Raw genomic sequence first — 20,338 nt, 5'->3', positions numbered from 1 at the left:
CCTCAAGAACCCTGAACCATATGAATCATTCAGGAAATTAAGAAGCTCTAAAGATTTTTATTTTTATTATAAAAACCAATGGAATTCATTGAATATTTAGAGTGGGATCATCTGGAAGTACATGATAAGCTTTTGTTTGTCTCTCCCAAAGAGCTATGCATATTGCCTCCGACCTTTTTTGTCTCAGTCTGATTTATAAGGAGGAAGGAAGGATTTGGAAAGGGAAAGGGAAAGTAAAGGAGAGGAATGAAAAGAAGAAAGGAAAGGAATGAAAAGAAGAGAGGAGAGGAGAGGAGAGGAGAGGAGAGGAGAGGAGAAGAGAGGAGAGGAGAGGAGAGGAGAGGAGGGGAGGGGAGGGGAGGGGAGGGGAGGGGAGGGGAGGGGAGAAATAAAAGGGGAAAGGAAAGGAGAAAAAATGGGAAAGGGGAAAAGAAAACAAAGGGGAAAGGAGAAAGGAAAAGAAAGGAAAAAGGAAAGAGAGAACATGACATGTTCACTCTCCATGTTATCAAAAGAGCTCAATTTTGACAAGGGAGGCCATCTTCCCTAATTTAAAAGAAAACTAGAGATAAATAAGGTTCCTCAATCACTACTGTAGGAGTGTTTTTTTTGGGGGGAGGGCTGCCTGGTTTCAACAACTACTGACATATTCAGCTAGAGTCTGGAAGGAGAACTATTCCAGAAGTAAGGAGGGCACAGGTCCCTGGCTGAGGGGGACTTCACACAGCTGTGCTTCCCATCAGTGCTTCCTACCCCAATTATGTGGCACCCAGTTCTGCAGTTGCATCCTAGGCTGTCTCAGAAGTTGGTTGGATACATGAAATTCCAGACTGGATGACCACTTTTCAGGCAACTTGAAGCCTTGTAGATGGGATTTCTACTCATATCTGGGTTAGACTAGAGTAGATACCATCTGAGGTCTCTCCTACCTCAGCCTCTGTGATTCCATAGGAGGCTATTTTAAGTCAATCTCCTCCCTTCCTCAGCCCAGCAACCATAGAAAATTCATTTTGTCATTATATCACAGGCAGCCAGGAATTTACCAATGTTACGTCTCCCCTATTTCCCCCTGCCTGCCCATCAGACCTTGTCACCATAACAAGCTTTTACTGTGTTTTGAAACTATGCCATATTTTGATTTTAAGCCCTGCACTCCCTGTAGATCTACTTCACAGGTTTCAGAAAGCCCAGAAAATGCCTTTGTGGCCTATAAGTAGCTTTCAATCAGGATATTTTCTTGTGCTTGATGAATTTTCAGTACAGAGAGCTAGCATTCATTGCAGAATCATTGAAACAGACCTGGGAGAGCACTCTAGAGACATCTAATCCATCACCAAGATGCCAGGGAGGCTTCACCTCAACCCCTCCAGACACATAAGTAAACATTTCCTTTGAACAGGTCCATCAGACAAGGAAGGCTCACATCATCAGCCATTCCAATGTTTAACACTCTTTTAACATTTTCGTAATTTTTCAACCCTCACCATGCTATCACAGCAAGTAGAATAGAATTTATATTCATTTAATATCTGGAATATGTCAGGCGCTGGGCTAAGTGTTTTACCGATATTTCATTTGATCTTTACAACAACTTTTGGAGGTAGGTTCTATTGTAGTCCCCATTTCACAGCTGGGAAAACTGAGGCAAAAGAGCAAATAGTCCCACAACTATTAGTCTGATTTTCAACCTCCTGACTATAGCATCACCTAGAGACCTCACTATTTCACCGTTCCATTTGGACACTAGGCAGATGTGCTCAGCTAGCTAACTAGCTATGTGTTTTTAAAGGCGAACAGATTGAGCTTTAATGCAGATTTTCCCAGTACAGCAGGATTGTCAGCAAGAAATTGAACTTTCCTGGTAAATGGCTACAAGTGCCATTTTAGACCAATCCTGAGGTTTCCCTGAGGGCCAGCCCCAAGTAGGTGGTTTTCACTTTACAAGGCCTTGTGCAACCTCTTGTCCCTGGAGACTCCCTTGCAACTGAGACCTGTTCTTCATGAAGCTGCGGTTGTTTCAAGGGGTTCGAACCAGGTGTGCTCCATGTTTGGTAGTTCACCTTAAATATTTTCTAAATTGTGTTACGGAGCCTCTAAAAATAAAAATATTGAACTGTTTGAATTGTTTTCCAAACAATGATTGATTTGGACTCAAGAGATTTAGGGGCAAAGCCTTGCTCTGCCACTTATTAAGTGTTAAGAATGGAGACAAGTCTTCTCTTAGTTTTCTTATTATCTATAAAACGAAGATTTGGATATTTCAGTATCTACTTCATTGGGGGGGGGGCAATTGTGAGGAAAACATTGTAAACTTTACAGCCTCATAGAAAGACAAATTATTAAGATGTTGAGAAAATAGATTTAGAGGTTAAAAAATCCTTACAAGTCATTGAATCCTAATTTTTTAGAGCATATTCAAGTGATTTTGATTTTTGATTTCTTCAATAATTTCTTTTTTAAAGAAGAGCTCAATTTTAAAGGAGGCCCTTCCATGATTTTTCCCTACTGCTAAATCATCCTATGAACCCATAATCAGGTCCATAAGATCTCTAGTTACATTTTGGCATGGTTGTATGGTCTTCTATAGTTAGAGGCAACACATATCCTCACTGTTCCCTATCTACCTCCCCCATATATACTTTTACTTTTTCTCTCCTTCCTCCTTTTTGTGCTTTATTTGGCTATTTCTCTTGGTGGAATGAAAAAAAAAAAACATAAGGAACAAGGAAAAAAAAAAGAGTCAGGAAAACCCTGACCGAATAGTGGTACAAATCTCAGACAAGACACAGTTCAGGGGGATGCAGTGTGCCTGGTCATTGTGTCTGAGCCTGACGTGGGTAAAATTGACACCATATGTGCCCATGTGTAATTGCTCTGAGGGGCTGGGGGGCAGGCTGGGGGGGGAGAGGATTGGGAAGTGGAAAGCAACATGTCAGAACATTTTAGTAACACCTAATTCATCCCGATCTTATAAAATATATCTAATGCTTACTTAAAAACAAAAGTAGAAAAACTACTACAAGCAAGATTGCTCTTTGACAGTGAGTGAATGTTGGTAAGAAGATAACACGAACAGAAAGAAATTTGTAACAACTTTTTTATGGTATTTTAAACGTTTATTCGATTATTTTTTTTTTTGCAGTAAATAAAGTGGTTATGGGACTCCGAGGAAAAGGGCCCAGATGTTAGTGAGTTGTATGAAATGCAGTGGAAACAAGTTGTAAAAAATACAGCCATAAACCAGGCTGTCAATGCCACACATCTGGACAATGCAGCTGTATGTTCCTAGTACTGTCGTCACCCAAAGAAAACTCAATAGCCTTATTTCACCCCAATTAGGCTACATACCAACAGGATCAGCATTAAATAACAAGGCAAGGGGGGAAGGGAAGACCCATGAGCACAGAATCTCTTCAGGATGCTTTTATCTCTCATTTGAATTTAGTCCCCAATATATATAAAAGAGGCAAACCCAACTACTCCCATCATTATAAAAACCATATTCTATGCCACGAACTAACAAAGTACAGTTGGAAATTTTTTTAAAGAATGAAAACAACAGTCTTTCCTGCTTCATTAAACTAATTTCTTAAAAATCTAGAAGAGTGAAAGTTGTACCCCTTCTTTCTGCACCAGTCTAGTACCATCCTCAGAGAGAGAAGCCTCTAAATTGACTGAAAAAGAATTCATATGTCAAATAATATGGCTAACTTAGAGTTTTGTTTAATTTATACACTGCAGTGAGTTATCTCAAAGGTTTCTATTCACAATTCTTTGAATCCATGAATAATAAGGATAGTTCATGTGAATATAGTATTTATGATTACAAGGCATGTTATGTGTATTATTTTATTTGAGTTTTATAGTTGAATTCCAGTGTTAATAAGATCATAAATTTAGAGCAGAAAAGAAGCTTAGAGGCCATCATCTCTGAGAAAACGGAGGCACAGGAATTTAAGTGACTTGCCCAGAGTCACGGAGGTAATAGAAGTCCGAACCCAAGTTTTTTTAATTCCAAGTTCATTGTCCTATTCCTATTGACTAAAGTTATGTCCTGAAAGATTTTTTTTTTTTGTGGGGAAGAGTATTTTGGAATCCAGCCTTTGATATACTAGCATAGGAAACTTCCTATACAAGTAGTCACTTAACTTGGTTTGCCTCATTTTTTCATTTATAAAATGAGCTAAAGAAGGAAATGACAAACTACTCTAGTATCTTTGCCAAGAAAACCTCCCCAAAAAGGTCACAAGAGTCAGATATGGTTAAAATGATGGAATATCAACAACAAAATATGTGTGCATATGTGTGTGGATGTATATATGTGGATGTGTGTATATGCTTGGTTGGTGGTTGTCCCTCATGCTTGAAAAGGCAACTATATTGGGGTCAGGGTATGGTGTGTCCAACTGTGACTGATCAGAGCAATACAAAGTCAAAAGGCTCTAACATAGGTTGGACACAACCTTTGGACATTTGGAATGGAGATCTCTAAATCTGTGCATCTCATGTTTCTTTTGAGTTACTGCAATTTTACTTTGTTCAGATCACAGCATCACATTTGATGTAGATGTGTATTTATGCATATATATATGTATGTACATATATATATGGCACAGTACTTGGCACATGGTAGACACTAAATAAATACTTGTTTCCTTTCTCCTACCACTATGATTTTACAATTATACTATATCACGACCCTGTGATATGTTCCATAATTCTTCAGCTCCCATTGTGGTGTCAATGTTGCAGGAAGCATTGGATACTACAAAATATTGTTGTTTTTTAAATTAATTTTATAATTATAATTGTTTTTGACAGTTCATATGCATGGGTAAATTTTTTTTACAACATTATCCCTTGTATTCACTTTTCCAAATTTTCCCCTCCCTTCCTCTACTCCTTCCCCTAGATGACAGGCAATCCCATACATGTTAAATGTGTTACAGTATGTCCTAGATACAATATATGTGTGTAAAGCCAATTTCTTGTTACACTCTAAGAATTGGATTCTGAAGGTATAAGTAACCTGGGTAGAAAGATAATAGTGGAAACAGTTTACACTCAATTCCCAGTGTTCCTTCTTTGGGTGTAGCTGATTCTGTCCATCATTGATCAACTGGAACTGAATTAGATCTTCTCTATGTTGAAGATATCCACTTCAATCAGAATACATCCTCATACAGTATTGTACTACAAAATATTGTAATTATGAGTTATTATTCTCAAATTTTTTTAAAAAAATCAATTATCATGAAATAGAAATGTTTATTCTCTCTTGGAATCTTGGGAAATGTGGTCATTCAGCTGATAACTCCTTCCTGCCATAATCATCTCTCTGTCCTCACAGGTAGTAAATGCAGCAAGAGCCATCATGACTGCTGGAGAGAAACTTACCCAGCCATTAATTGGGAAACTCATTAAATACCAACTGCTGAATATCAAACATAAGGATGAACAACGAAGGGAGATGGAAAGGAAGGTAGGATGATTGGTGGGGTTTCTCATGGAAATAAGGAAGACATGAAACCCAGACATGCTTCTGCAAAGTAAGGTCTATTGCTATCCACTGATTCTCTTATTTTTCCAATTGGGTTATTTTAATATAATTTATTTCCTTTGCCAACTTTTTATTATTTTATGTTATACACTTAAAAACATTATCAGGCTCCACCAGATAACCAAAGGGGTTCATGAGATACATTTAAGAACCTCTGCATCCAAGGAAAGTCATTTTTTCATGATCCCATAGTTCAATGGTATCTTAGCTCATTGGGCTACCTCTTCCCACTAATACTTCCTAAGAAACATGAGATCTCAAAAGGGTACAAAAAGTATCTGATTTCTCAAAAGCACATACATAGAAAATGGACCAGAGTGGGGGGGACCTGGCTTCGTGTCCTGCCTCTGTCAATAAGTCACATGCCTTCCCTGAGATTCAGATCTCTCTTCTGTAAAATGCACCCAATTGCTTCTGATCCTGTCTTTTCAAGATAATGATAATATTGTAGTTGACTGTTCTCCATGCATTTCAGCCAAATTGACCAGCATGCTCTTCCTTGTGTACCTTACATCTCTTACCTCAGTGCCTTTGCACAGACTGTATCTTGATCTCTTGTAATCTCTGAATTCCTTTGGACACTGGCTTAAGCATCATCTCTTATATAAGATCTTTTCTGATTCCCCTCAGATGCTCCTGTCTCTCTCCCAAAATTCCTTTGTATTTTCTTGTACATAATTTATCTATACTTATATAAGTATGTTTTTTTTTGTCCCCAAAAGAATGTAAACTTCCTGAGAGCGGACACGATATCTTTTTCTTTTATACTTCCATTGACTAGCACAATGCATTGTACACAGTAGTCACTTAATGAGTGTGTGTGTTTATTTTTTAAATTGATTTTGTAATTATAATTTTTGACAGTACATATGCATGAGTAATTTTTTTTACAACATTATCCCTTGTATTCATTTTTTCAGATTTTTCCCTCCCTCCCTCTACTCCCTCCCCTAGATGACAGGCAATCCCATACATATTAAATGTGTTACAGTATAACTTAGACACAATATATGTGTGTAAATCCAATTTTCTTGTTGCAAGGTAAAAATTGGATTCCAAAGGTGTTAAGTAACCTGGGTAGAAAGTAGTGCAAACAGTTTTGAATGTGTGTTTATTGGAGGATTGCTATTTCTTATGATGTGGAGACACATCACTAACCAATCACTGATGTCAGGTATATACCAAAGTGTTGTTTTTCTAGTAATATATTTAGATAGTCAAAAGGTAAGCTGGAAATATGGAAAGAAAAAAAATGAAAGCAAACAAAAAGTGGAAAGGATGAGGTAACGAAGAATTAGCCTGTACCTAGCCTTATGATACATATTAGATGAAAAAAAGTTGGCTTACATTGTATATTAGGAAACATAAAAAAATAAAATAAAAATAATAATACTATTCCCAATCTTCTACCCTTCTTTGAAGCCTATTAGCTGGTGGCAGTTAAGATTGAAACCCAGAGCTCATGACTCAAAATCCTATATTTATTCTGTAGTTTTCTGCTGCCCCATTGCATGGCATTTATTTACTAGAATGATATCACATTTGCACTTCTATACCAAATTAAAGCTATTTTTCAGCAATCCATTTTCTTTTTCTGCTCACGTATTACCTGTCTTGATATTTAATTTGCTTGTGGGGATTTCATTTAATTTGTCTGTGAAAATGGAGCTATGCTTGGCAGAAAGATTTATGCACAGTCCAACAAAACTCTTAAATATTTTTAGCAATGTGATGCCAAAGTGAACTCCATTCACTCATTATCACTACTCAAAATATCTGGACTGTTTGGGGGTCTTGTTGAAAATCTATTTGAATGGCCCAGGGCCATGATAGCATGTTCTTCTATAGGCATGCAATACAAATAGATTTCTAGGGACTTTCTCTCATCTTTTACAAATGGGAAAATAAAGATATCCTCAGTTGGAAGCGATGAAGCTAAAACTTCAACCTGTGGTATTTAGCATCACTTATATTGCACTTACCCCAGGGATGAAAATTAACATTAATAGGTGGCAATTGCAGAGATTCACATTTAGCCTGAATGTTTGGAACATCTTCTCAATACTTACTTCATCCTAGCACTCTCCAAAAATTAAATAATCTGCCTTTGCAGGTGGTAGGTTCCCCCTCCTTCATGTCTTCATGTAAAGGCTGAATGACCATTTATCAGTTCTTCTTTAGAGAGGAATCTTATTTGGATAATAATCAGAGCAAATGTTCTCTAAGGATCTGAAATTCTGTTCCTGTTACTTTCTGAGAGCCATGAATAAATAATTTCTGGGCCTATGTTCTTATTTATATAATGGGGATAATAAAATTTCTTCAAATCATTGTTGTGATGAAAATACGTTATAATATCCTTATGTCAGTAAAAAACTTGCCAGGAAAAAAAAGATAAAAATAGAAACTCTAAGTATTTTTAGAGTGTTTTGTACTTTTCAAATCATTTTAGACTACAATAATTACCAGTTATTACAATGAAATCTTTTAAGCCCAAAGATGTGCAGGTTTAAGATTCAAATTTCAAAGGAAATGAGTTTTTGATATGTATGGAACTTTGTGGGAAGATAACACAATCAAACATGATGTCTTTATTAGGCAATTGCTGTAAAGCATTAATCCCAAACCTTAAGTCACAACAATATAATTAATGAAATTAGATTGATGTGATTAGACATTATTCAGTAAATGAATTTGTTGACATGTAATAGGATGTGCTACATGAAGAAATGTGGTATAGGAGAATAAAAGTTAGTTTGGCAATCTATGTTCAAATCCTATATTGCATTTGGTCTTTTACTTCTGTGGTTTCAACTGAGTTCATTTTTATTGCGATATGAATTTTATAAGAGAACAGTATATTCATGAATATATCCTAGGTATCTACATCACATAGACATGAATTTTTCAGGCAATTCATCAGTTAGCTTTTGCCTTGCCAAGATAAGTGCTCCCACCAATTATTATTCATGCTTTCGAAGTGACACATTTGTGTTCTACTTTTATCCCTGTTTCAGTTTAATCATAGTATAAAGGTAATGTGTTCTTCCTACAATGTCGATTCCTTTTTACTCCAAATATTATTTATAGTATATTTTAAGCATATGTAATATATGCTACATTATTTATAATATATATTTATATATTATTTTTGCCTGTCAAAAACCATAACCTTTAAATATGTTCTAAAATATTTTACTTCATCTGAGAATGTAACTTGGAAAATAAATGAAACTAGCAAAAGAAAATGGTGTCTTTAAAAAAGAAATACATTCATAAGTGATTAGCTATTTTACATAATGAAATAGCACACTAGAAACATAGTTTTCAAATATAGTTGTGTGTATGTATGTATACCTATGTATTTATAAAAGTAACTATATACATGCATGCACACATGTAGACATACATATACATATATAGATATAGATAAAACAGAGATATAAACACAGGCATGTACATATTCATAGCCATAGTCATTTACATAGACATAAATATATTCATACCCATGTGCAGACAGATATATTCATAGATATAGCCACTTACAAAGACATAGCCATCGACATAAACATGGACATAATCATAGATATATTCATAGATATAGACATACACAATAAATACTTTTGGATTGGAATAAATTTCCACTTTTTTCCCTCTAGGTGAATTCAGAACACTCACATATTAAGTAATGGTCTTTAGGAAAAGACATAACAATTCTAATTGTTTTGCTTTCTAATGAGTAAATTTCACCAAAGATCCCAAGCTGAAATAGTACTTCAGTGTGAAAGTTGCTTGATTTGGATTCAGAAGACCTTTGAATCTCGTCTCTATTCCTGCTGATGTGCCTTTATTATGCATTTCACTTTCTTCTCTATGGAACTTGGTTTCCTCATCAATAAAATGAGAAAGTAGAAAGAGCTAGATGATTTTTGAGATGCCTTCCTGCTCTGACTCTATGAGCCCAGGGTCCATTTCCCCCCCTCACTGGTTTTAGAAATCAGTTTTAGGAAGAATGAAGAGTTCTTTCTCTGACCTACTCAAATACCATACGTTTGACTGAATTAGAGACAAAGAAATATAGCAGAGAAGAAAGGAGGGGGAGTGCTGATAGCTATTTCTTCAGCCACTCAGAATTCTGCAATTTGATAATACATCACAACTATAACCATGAATGATCCAGAATCTCCACAGAAGGAAGCTGGAAAAGAAATGAGAGCCACTTTCCCAGACGGTTTCCAGCTTGGTTCAGTGGAAACCCCTGAAGACTGGAAACTAGCCAACATAATGCCATTTAAAAAAAAAATCTTTTTCTTTCATTTGTTTGAAAAGAAAAGCCATAGGGACATACCAGGAAATTACAAACTGGTTAGTTTTGATTCAGTTGTGGTTAAAATATTTAGAAACTATTTTTAAGAAATCAAACAAAGAAAGGGCAAGGGACTTTATTTGGGGGGGGGGAACCAGCATGATTTCAGGAAAGGAATAACTTGCTTCAGTAACTAGTTGGAATTCTTCAGAGATAGGGTAAAGTCCCCCTTCTTTGCATGGATTACTGAGCCCAGGATATTACTGTCATGATTCCCAGTCCTGAGTAAGCTATAAAAATAGGACTAAGGAGGAAAAAAAAATAAACCATTACCAGAGATGCCTATTTTGTTCATCTGTAAAATAGATATAATGGTGTTTTCTTTCTTAAATGGAATTCTGGATAATTAATTAGCATTTTGGAAGGATTTTTGAAGAGATTCAATTGGACATACGAATTTGAAATATAAAAAGTTATATCTTCATGCCATAAAATAATTACAGTTGCTGTATCATGAAGCATAGGAGTTCAGAGTAAAAAAAGCATTGGCCCTAAAGTTAGATGTAGATTTAAGACCCAGTTCTGTCTCATATTAGCTTTGGAACTGCAGCAAAATCACTTAAACCATTCAACTTCCTCATTTATAAATGGATATAGGGAGAGAGAGAGAGAGAGAGAGAGAGAGAGAGAGAGAGAGAGAGAGAGAGAGAGAGAAGAGAGAAGAGAGAAGAGAGAAGAGAGAAGAGAGAAGAGAGAAGAGAGAAGAGAGAAGAGAGGAGAAGAGAGAGAAGAGAGAAGAGAGAAGAGAGAAGAGAGAAGAGAGAGGAGAGAGAGGAGAGAGAGGAGAGAGAGGAGAGAGAGGAGAGAGAGGAGAGAGAGGAGAGAGAGGAGAGAGAGGAGAGAGAGGAGAGAGAGAGGAGAGAGAGAGGAGAGAGAGAGGAGAGAGAGAGAGAGAGAGAGAGAGAGAGAGAGAGAGAAGAGAGAAAGAGAGAGAGAGAGAGAGAGAGAGAGAGAGAGAGAGAGAGAAGAGAGAGAGAGAGAGAGAGAGAGAAGAGAGAGAGAGAGAGAGAGAGAGAGAGAGAGAGAGAGAGAGAGAGAGAGAGAGAGAGAGAATGCTTGAACTGGCAACTCCCCAACAGGGAAAGAGCTATACTAGAGAATTGTGAATGATGGCTATTAATAATGGTGTTGCTGTTGTTAATGTTGATCCACTAGAAGTAGAGCTGGTGCGTTTAATCAATCAACAGAAATTTATTTACTTGTATTTTCATTTAGTTTTTTTTTTTTTTTAAGAATTAATTTGTACAACTTTCTGAAAGTACAGAGGCTATTCATGGGCTGTTCCCATTTAACAAACTCTATAAGAGATTATTGGGAAGAAAAATACTCTGGATGATAGCACAGATATATTGATGTAAAGCTGGTGGAATAGATCTAAAGTAATAATTCATGTTCAAATTCAGGGAGGTGGGTAGTCATTCTATACTGAACAATGTCCCTTTAATGGAAAATCGAGATATTTATCAGATATTCTAATGACATGGAATCCATTGAATTTAAAGAGAAAACTAATAGGATTGAGGATAGAGACCCATTCTTTTTCTGGTACTCCAATACTTCCTACATTAAACCTTTCCTTGTTCTTTTAACTTCTAGTATTTTTACCTAGCATTTATCTCTATTCTGTATACACCTATGTAATTTGAGGGGTTAATTGAATAAATTATACTGCCCCCTGTAGACCTCACACCTTAATCAGTTAAGAAAATTCTAAGTGAAAATCCTAGCTATATGCCCATGGGCAAGACATTTGACCATGTTTGCCTCAGTTTCCTTATCTGCAAAATAACTGAAGAAGGAAATGGCAAACCACTTCAGTATCTTTACCAAAGAAAACCGCACAAGGAGTCACAGAGAATTGGACACAACTGAAAATGACTTAACAGATCTATAAATCAGTTCCTACAGCATAGGGGAATTACAGAAAACTTTGGTGGAAATAAACCCACACTGACAAAATCACAGGCATTTGAACTATAATAACAGATGGTGGTACAATGGATAGAGAGTTGGGCCTGGAATAAGGAAAATCTGAATTCAGATCCAGTCTCGGAAACTTATTAGCAAGCAGCATGACCCTGACAATGTCACTTAGTCGCTATTTACCTCAGTTTCCCCAATTGTAAAATGAAGTTAATAACATCTGCCTCACAGGATTGTTGTATCAAATGAGATAATATTTGTAAAGTGCTTACCTAACATGATGACTGGCATACAATAGTCATTTAATAAACCTTTCCTTCTTCTTTCCTTTCTTTATTCCTTTCCTTCTTTTTTTCTCTCTAAAAGTAGGACCTCTGATTTCATTAGTCTAGGGAATTTACATTCTGTCTTCTTTTCACTTCTCTCTGTAACATATAGTCTTAGAATTGCCTAGAACATCCAGAGGTTGTCTAGACTCCCACAATGTGTGTCAGAAATAGGATTATGAATCTTCAAATCTTTCTGATTCCAAGGCTGTGTCTCTATTCACTATACTCTATTTCCACAGAACTTTGGTGCTATACCAAGCACATATCTCTCAATAATCCTGCCAGACACTGTAAACCAAGTCGGCAAAAGCTATCAGGCCTTCTTGGTTTTTACCTAGGATCCCTAAAACGACTTTTAAAGTTCCCTTCCCCAAAATATTTCTCCTAACTAGTCTAAAATTCTTTATTCAGTCTCTCAGAAATTCCACTCATGTGAATTTCATTTGGATTAATAGGGACTCTTCTGGGATATGAATTATATCTTGGACCATGTGGCTTTTAACTCTGTGATTCCTAGTATATACTCCTATAAGAATTCACACTTTTAGTGGGAATTAATTGATCATGTTATTTGTCTTACAACCATTAGTGAGATCAGGTTCTGGAAGAAGGGAAGTTTTTATTAGAAAATAGAGCAGATGAGAGGAAGACATAAGTTTTGAAGCAAAACTTGTGAAAGAATGGGGAAAGAAAGATCAAGACTTAGATCTGGCATTATAATTAGAAATCAACTTACTGAAAGCTAGAATGACTATACCAAACATTCAGGAGGGTAGAAATTTTGGAAGTATTATAATTAACCAAGTTCCACATTAAAGAACTATGAGGTCAAAAGGAGACGGAGGGTTAAGGCAAAATAAAAAAAACTCAATTCTATTTTGAAAGATTTATTAGCATCCAAGAGTCTTTTATTTAAGAAGCTTCATCGACTTAGTGCTAATGTATATGCCCAAATGCAGGGATCTACCCAGAGGTTCATTCATGCCATGATATTAATCTACTCAGACTGTACTTACCAGATGTAGTGGGCTGGGGGCTGGGAGAAGCAATCTTAATGACATTGCGGAGAAATGGAATTCTTGGAGAGGACTCAGCAGCTGCAGATTACATATCATAACATGTTTTTTTCCTTTATTCACTGATTTTTAAAAAATGCAGTGTGGTTGTTTCTGGCTCACAAATGGATACAACTTTTTTCTCATGGTTCCTCTCTCCTTCTTCATTTTTCATTTGGGAAGAGGAAGATGGCTTCCTGCTTCAATAACTGGTATATTAGGAAAGATGCTTTCCTTTTCCTGGTGGGCTTTATTCTATCTTTATTTCATTCCTACTGTGAGTCTGCAGCATGCTCCTTCTTATTAAAACTATTTATAGTGTATACACACACACACACACACACACACACACACACACATATATATATATATATGCTCTAAATCATTATTCATTTGAGAAATTCAAATTAGGATTACTCTGAGCACCATTGCACACCTCTCAGATTATTTAAAATGACAGGAAAAGATAATGATGAATGTTAGAGGGAATGTGGGAAAACTGGGACACTGATACATTGTTGGTGGCATTGTGAAATGATCTAACCATTCTGGAAAACAATTTGGAACTATGCCCAAAGAGCAACCAAACTGTGAATATCCTTTGATCCAGCAGTTTCTCTACTAAATCTGTATCCTTCTTTAAAAAGGGAAAAGAGTCTCTGTGTGGAAAAATATTTGTAGCAGCAAGAAACGGGAAATCGAGTAAATGCCCATCAGTTGGAGAATGGCTAAATAAATTATGGTATATGAATGTTATGGAAATTATTGTCTATGAAATACGATCAACAGGATTATTTCAGAGAGGTCTGGAGGGATTTATATGAACTGATACTAAGTGAAAAAAGCAGAAACAGGAGAACATTGTGCACAACAACAACATGATTATATGATGATCAGTTCTCAAGGATCTGGCTCTTTTCAACAGTAAGGTGATTCAAATCAGATTCAAAAGTGTTGTGATGAAGAGAGCCATCTACACCCATAAAGAGTTCTGTGGGGACTGAGTGTAGACCACAATATAGTATTTTCACCTTTTTTATTGTTGTTTGCTTGCATTTTGTTTTCTTTATCCTTTTTTCCCTTTTTGATCTTATTTTTCTTGTGCAATATGATAATTGTGGAACTATATATATATACATATATATATATAAGTATTGCACTTGTTTAACATATATCGTATTACTTGCTATCTAGGGGAGGGGGTGAAGGGAAGAGAAGGAAAAAAAATTGGAACACAAGGTTTTACAAAGGTGAATGTTGAAAATTATCTATGTATAGTTTACTCCTATGTTGGTCATAAAGAACAGTGTGCCATAATGAATAAGAAATTGATTTAAAAAAAAAAAAAGCTGTCCATAGCCACAAATACCTGTGTTTAAAGCCTCTCTAAATTTCACTAAAATTGACTGGATGATCCTGGACAAGTCATTTTACTTTGCAAATTTTAGGCAGCTCTGAAAGACTGAATTGAAAAGAAGATGCCAACTTTTATGGAAATATTTGCAAGGCTTCTCTTAAAATTCCTAATGTACAGGGCCAATCACATTACTTACCTACTAAAATGCCTTTAATGGCACTTTTAAAAAATACAGACTCTTTAGCTTGGCCTTTAAGCTTCTCCACAGATCAATTCCAATTACTTTTTCCAATCTTATTGTCCATTTTCCCTTTTATACAATCTATATTCTCAGAAAATTAGACTATTAGCCAAATATTTCTCAGATTTTATTTGCTGTATTGTTTCTAGCTATCTGCAATCCATAAATCTACTTGTTCATCTCCCTGACCTAGAATACATAAACTCTTAATCTCTTGCTGGTTGGCAGTTTCAAATTATTTTTTACTAAATATAAATTTACTTTAAATTATTTCCTACAAAATAATTGACAAGAGGCAACTTAATTTAAAAATAAATGTTTTAGTCAATCTTGTATTTTTCCTCCTAGAAATTCTGCAAGCTGAGTTTTATGTCTCTTCCAAACACATTAATTGTGTTACTTTGGGTAAATTCCAATTCAACCTCCCCATGCCTCAGTTTCTATATTTGGGATTAAAAGTTATTTTCAAAGCATATCAGAGAGAGGGTCTTATTTTGCTTCCTTAATCTGTAGCTTTTCATAGATTTCAGGGGGAAATCTATCCTTGGTCTGTGTAGGAAAAGATCTTTGTGATCTGAGAAACCAAAAAGGCAAGAATTTGGTTAAAAGTCAGCATTTTTGATGAAACTCAAGTTGTAGTATCCTTTAATTAAAGACCAGTGTCCTTTAATTAAAGAGCAAAGGAAAGAAAATATGAAAGCAGCATGATGAAGTGGAAAGTATTGCCCTTGGAACCAGGAAATTCTGGGTATGCACTTTTGATACCTGCTGGCTGTATGGCACAGATTATTTGTGATCAAATTCTCAGACTTCTAAACCAGGAAGGTAAAACAGGAGGGCCATGTAGCCAGCAGATTAAAATGTAAGTGGAAAAAAGTTTAACCAAAATTTACAGTGAAACATAAATAATGTTAATTTGTGGTTTTCATAGTCATTATGTGGCCAGAATAGATCTTCACATACAGCATTCAGTGAGCCCTGTTTATATTTGAATATTAGGAGAAATGGTAGAGAAAGTCCTTTAGTAGAACACATTGTTCCTTGACAGTTCCCCATAACAGTGAAATCACCCGTCTAATTCTTAGTTCTTAAGTAGTAAAGCAAAATGTTTTGTACCATAAAATTCAAGATTTAAGGATCAAAATAAGCCTCCCTTCCCCTATACCCTCCCATTCCCACCTCCCAACTGGGTTAGTCTATGAATCTATGGCTCTTTATCAACAACCCTTAACTTATTTTTGCATGTAACACAATTATTATTCTTCCCTGTGATAAATTAAGGTACACTGAATATTCCATCTGCTATAGAGTTGAAAGATTCAAGTATCTTCAAGAATTGCTGACCCTAACCATCTACGCTAAACATTTCACATCATCACAGTAAAGACAAGTCCACTCTGTAGTTCTGGGACAAAGGTCTTTCTTTTGCAGTATCATTAGAGTTGGCTTTCTGATATATTGTGGTGTGACTTGAGGGACAAAGGATTAATTTTATTATCCTAAAAATACCTCTCTGATGATCTAAAAATCAGATTTATCCCTTTGAGTCTTAAATTATAGGATCTAATATAAATTAAATTTTGAAAGAAGCTTAGAGGCTGTTGTTAGGCTTAACTCCTTTATTTTATATTTTAGATGAAAAAATTTAGCTTGAGAGGTGTTGAGTGACTTGCCCTCAGGAACATAGTAGGTGTCTGACTCAGGAACTGAAGTGGGGTCTTTCCACCCCCTAGGGATGTTGGGAGGATCAAATGAGATAATATTTAAAAGTACTTTATAGCACTGGGAATGGCAGTTTCCCCTCACCATACTCCCTGTCATAGTTTAAGTTTACAAAACCTGACATGTCAAGGCTCAAAAGGAAACTGGATGACTATTATGACCTGCCAAGGTGAATGGAAATTCCAAAATCCTCAGACTGTACAAAACCAACACCAACACCTAGTTCAGCCCCAGGACTATTGGAAGACAGCTTTCTTACAATATTAGTATACAAAGTACTGAAGAATTTCTGGATAGAAAGTACGCAAAATCCAAAGTCATATTGAAGTATAAATTTTTAAATTTAGTATTTTCCCCAACTACATGTAGAAACAATTTTTAACATTTATTTTTAAAACTTTGAATTCCAGATTCTCCATATTAAAATGTCTAATAGAGAAATTCTGCCTCCACATTCTGAAAATCACTGTATTATTCACTGTGCCAAAAAAAAAAAAAAATCACTGGAATAAGGCAGAGTTGAACTTGGCAAAGAAAATACTAGAGAGCATCCTAAATGCAGAAGACCCCATGCTATTGGAATAAGGAAAGAGTGAAAAAATATGGTTAATTTGATAAATTGTTCAAAGTTAGGACAAGAATTCTGCCAGTGGTTCTTTAAGCTTCTCAACTCAGAATTCCTTCTTTGTATCATCTCAAGAAGAATGATGATCACCACTCTTCTGAGATGAGCAGAAATTAAGCCTTTTTCTTTGAGGATTTGATGTAATGTATATGTGTGTGTGTGTGTGTGTATACATATATATGTACATATATCACATAAAAATTTCTCGAGCTAAAAGGAATCATAAGTAGAAAAAGGTTACTATATCATATACTACATATATACATATGTATATATATACCGTGTTTCCCCGATAATAAGACCTATCCTGAAAATAAGACACCCACATACTCTTTAATATTCCGCTAAAATAAGCCCTCCCCGAAAATAAGCCCTATCGAACTTACTATGAAAACGGTCATCATGGTGATCCCCTGCGCTATATGCTGCGTAGCGGTACCTTCAGTAAGCAGCGCCGCCCTCCCCTCCCGGGTGAAACGCACATCGCGCTCCGAGCTGCATCCAATCAGAGCTGCAGCAGTGAGCGCGTCATCCTCTTCTTCCCTGGTGATTTGCTTGCTGGCGCTACTGAGAGCAGCGCCGCGGAGTAGAGCTGAGACAGGACCATCTAAAAACTCGGTAAGTTCAGTAAGCGATGGAGAATAAAATAAGCACTCAGGGGGCATGATGGAGGCTAAAAGGGGCATGATGGAGGCTAAAATGGGCATGATGGAGGATAAAAGGGGCATGATGGAGGATAAAATAAGCCCTCCCCTGAAAATAAGCCCTCTGGTGTTTTTTAGTCCCAAAAAAATAATAAGACAGTGTCTTATTATCGGGGAAACACGGTATATATATACATATAGATGTGTGTGATTAAATAAATATTAAATTAATTCATTAGAGTAAAGCTTCTTAAATTTTTTCTACTTATGACTCCTTTTCACTCAAGAAATTTTTATGTGATATATATAATTTTGTGTTTTAGATAGATAAAATAGATATACAAATCAAAATTTAATAATAATAAATTCCCATATTCAGTTATAAAATTCCATATAGAGTTATGAACTACAGTTTAAGAAGCTGGGCATTAGGACAGTAAGGAAGAAACTGTTTTAAAAGCAGAAAATGCTATGTAAGACATGGGTAATCAATGAACAACTGTTGACTTCTCCTGTGATTCCCTAGTTCTGTGTTCAGAGCACACTGTGTACTGTTGGAATTAGTGCTTCTCAAAGTGATGATGACCAAATTCTCTCTCTTTCCAGGCACTGGAAGAAAAACTGAAGGCAGAAAGGGAAAAAGAAAAAATGAAGATCAAGGCTGCTGGAAAGGAGAAGAAACCAGTTAAAGGGAAAGGAGGAAAAGGAAAGGACCAAGGAGATTCAGCATACTCACTGAAAAAAGAGAGCAAGTTGAAGCGGCGGGGAGAAGAGGAGAAAATAAAAACATTCATCGGTCTGTAAGACATAATGAATTTTCATGGGTAATGTTCATCTTTTTTTCAGGTCCTGTAAAATAACTGTCAGCTGATGATATTAGATGTTTTTATTCTCCCTGTACATGCTTTGGTTGATTCCTATTAAGATTGTACTACAACAAAACTCATGTTGCGAGCTGTAGTCTCTAGAAGCTGCTGGATCGCTCTCTGGGAAGAGATCTGCTGTGTCTACTCAAATCTCTCCAACAGATTCTTCTTCCTGTAACGAACCGTTGTCTCCAGGTAGTTGCTGTTAACTCTTGTCCAAAGAAGTGACTTCCCTTCCTGCAGACAGCCCCATCAAGCCTGATGCAATGCAGAGTCTTTCTTCTTGAAATCTGGCTCTGAATCTCCTCCAGCTCTTATCCTTCCCCAGGCCGATCTGCCCTCTGCGCCCAGTGCTGTCTCTTTTTATCCTCCCAGAGAATGGGCGTGGGATAATGCAAGGGCTTCTGGGAAGAACCACCCCAGCCAATGAGCTTGCCCCCTCTATCAAGTCAACCTGAGTTCTCACCTTGTAATTGTCCAGAAAACCTGAATTCTCACCTTGTCACCATCCAGACAACCTCAGTTCTCACTTAGTAATCCTAACATCTCCCCCTTTCTTTTGATTTAGAACATAGGACAGTCATGACCTTGAAACATAAATCCATCAATATGGGAAGTATTACAGATAATTACATAAATTACATAAGCACATAGTAACATAGTAACATAACACATGCTAGAAGTATATAACATAATCATAATCAAATAATCATAAATTGAAAATTTATAAATGTCCATAAGTCCATTGTCCATTAGTCTCATCTTGTGTGAGGAAGTCCAATGATTCCTGCTGGTTTTAAAGTTCTTTAACAGTCTTTTTATTAGCCATGCTCTTTCGGTGTAAGATGTTTCTTAGATCTTCTCCTTTATTTTGAGGTCTTTCTCTTTTTCTGTCTCTCTCTGATGGACAAGGCGAATATGACTTGTTGGCACCCATCTGATTCCTTCTCCTGCTGAAGAAATACAAGCAAACCCTCTCTCCCAGGCATTTAACCTATCTAATTACCTTCTATTTACCACTTTCTAAATCTCTTCTCATCATCTGGCAATTACATTGGAATTGTTTGCACTGGACACAGCCCTGTTGGTTTAAAAGGCCTGTATTCTCCCCAAGTGTAATCCATTTTTGCAATCTGATTGCCTTTTGGTTGACTGATTGGGGTAATCCCTTTCTGCCATGTGATTGCTTTTCTTCTGGTTGATTAAATCAGAGTCCTGGCCTTCTAAAGGTTCTTTGGGTGTAACATCAGCTGCCATCATGCCCAAGTCTTTTTTGCCTGGGGCCCTGGACCTGGGCCCCTCATCCCATTTCCCTGAATTATTCTACACTCTGATGCCCAATGGAGTCCTCTGTTGCATTTTGGACATGGGGTTTTAGGTCTTCTCTCACCCTGTCTTCTCACTGTATCTCCATATCTACACTGAGCTCTTAGATGCCCAATTTTTCCACATTGAAAACATCGCCGAGTTTCTCTAGAAGGCCCTTGCCATGAGGGACCCTGTCTTTCCACATTCATCATTGTCCGGGTGTAAAAAGCATTTGTTCCCACTGTAGCACAGCGTCTTATGATCTCCTCTAAAGGAGCATCTTTGTCTAATCCCCATATAATTCTTTTGTAAATCTCGTTGGCATTTTCCTTAGCCAGATGT

At 36.5% G+C, this 20,338-nt stretch overlaps 1 protein-coding gene across 3 annotated transcripts in view; it reads left to right on the top strand.

Annotated features, from left to right (window-relative positions):
* SPAG17 (sperm associated antigen 17) overlaps positions 1–20,338 on the top strand; it is a 251,538-nt gene that overhangs the window by 65,832 nt on the left and 165,368 nt on the right. For all 3 annotated transcript variants that reach the window (XM_074263223.1, XM_074263224.1, XM_074263222.1), the window contains exons 4-5: positions 5,351–5,482; positions 18,429–18,618. In XM_074263223.1, coding sequence (XP_074119324.1) covers positions 5,351–5,482; positions 18,429–18,618 — 322 coding nt within the window. The remainder of the gene's footprint in view (positions 1–5,350; positions 5,483–18,428; positions 18,619–20,338) is intronic.

The sequence above is a fragment of the Sminthopsis crassicaudata genome, chromosome 4 (genome assembly GCF_048593235.1).
Source record: "Sminthopsis crassicaudata isolate SCR6 chromosome 4, ASM4859323v1, whole genome shotgun sequence".
NCBI classification, from domain to species: domain Eukaryota; kingdom Metazoa; phylum Chordata; class Mammalia; order Dasyuromorphia; family Dasyuridae; genus Sminthopsis; species Sminthopsis crassicaudata.
The sequence above is the reverse complement of the archived record's forward strand: the minus strand, read 5'-3'. Positions and strand labels throughout refer to the sequence as shown.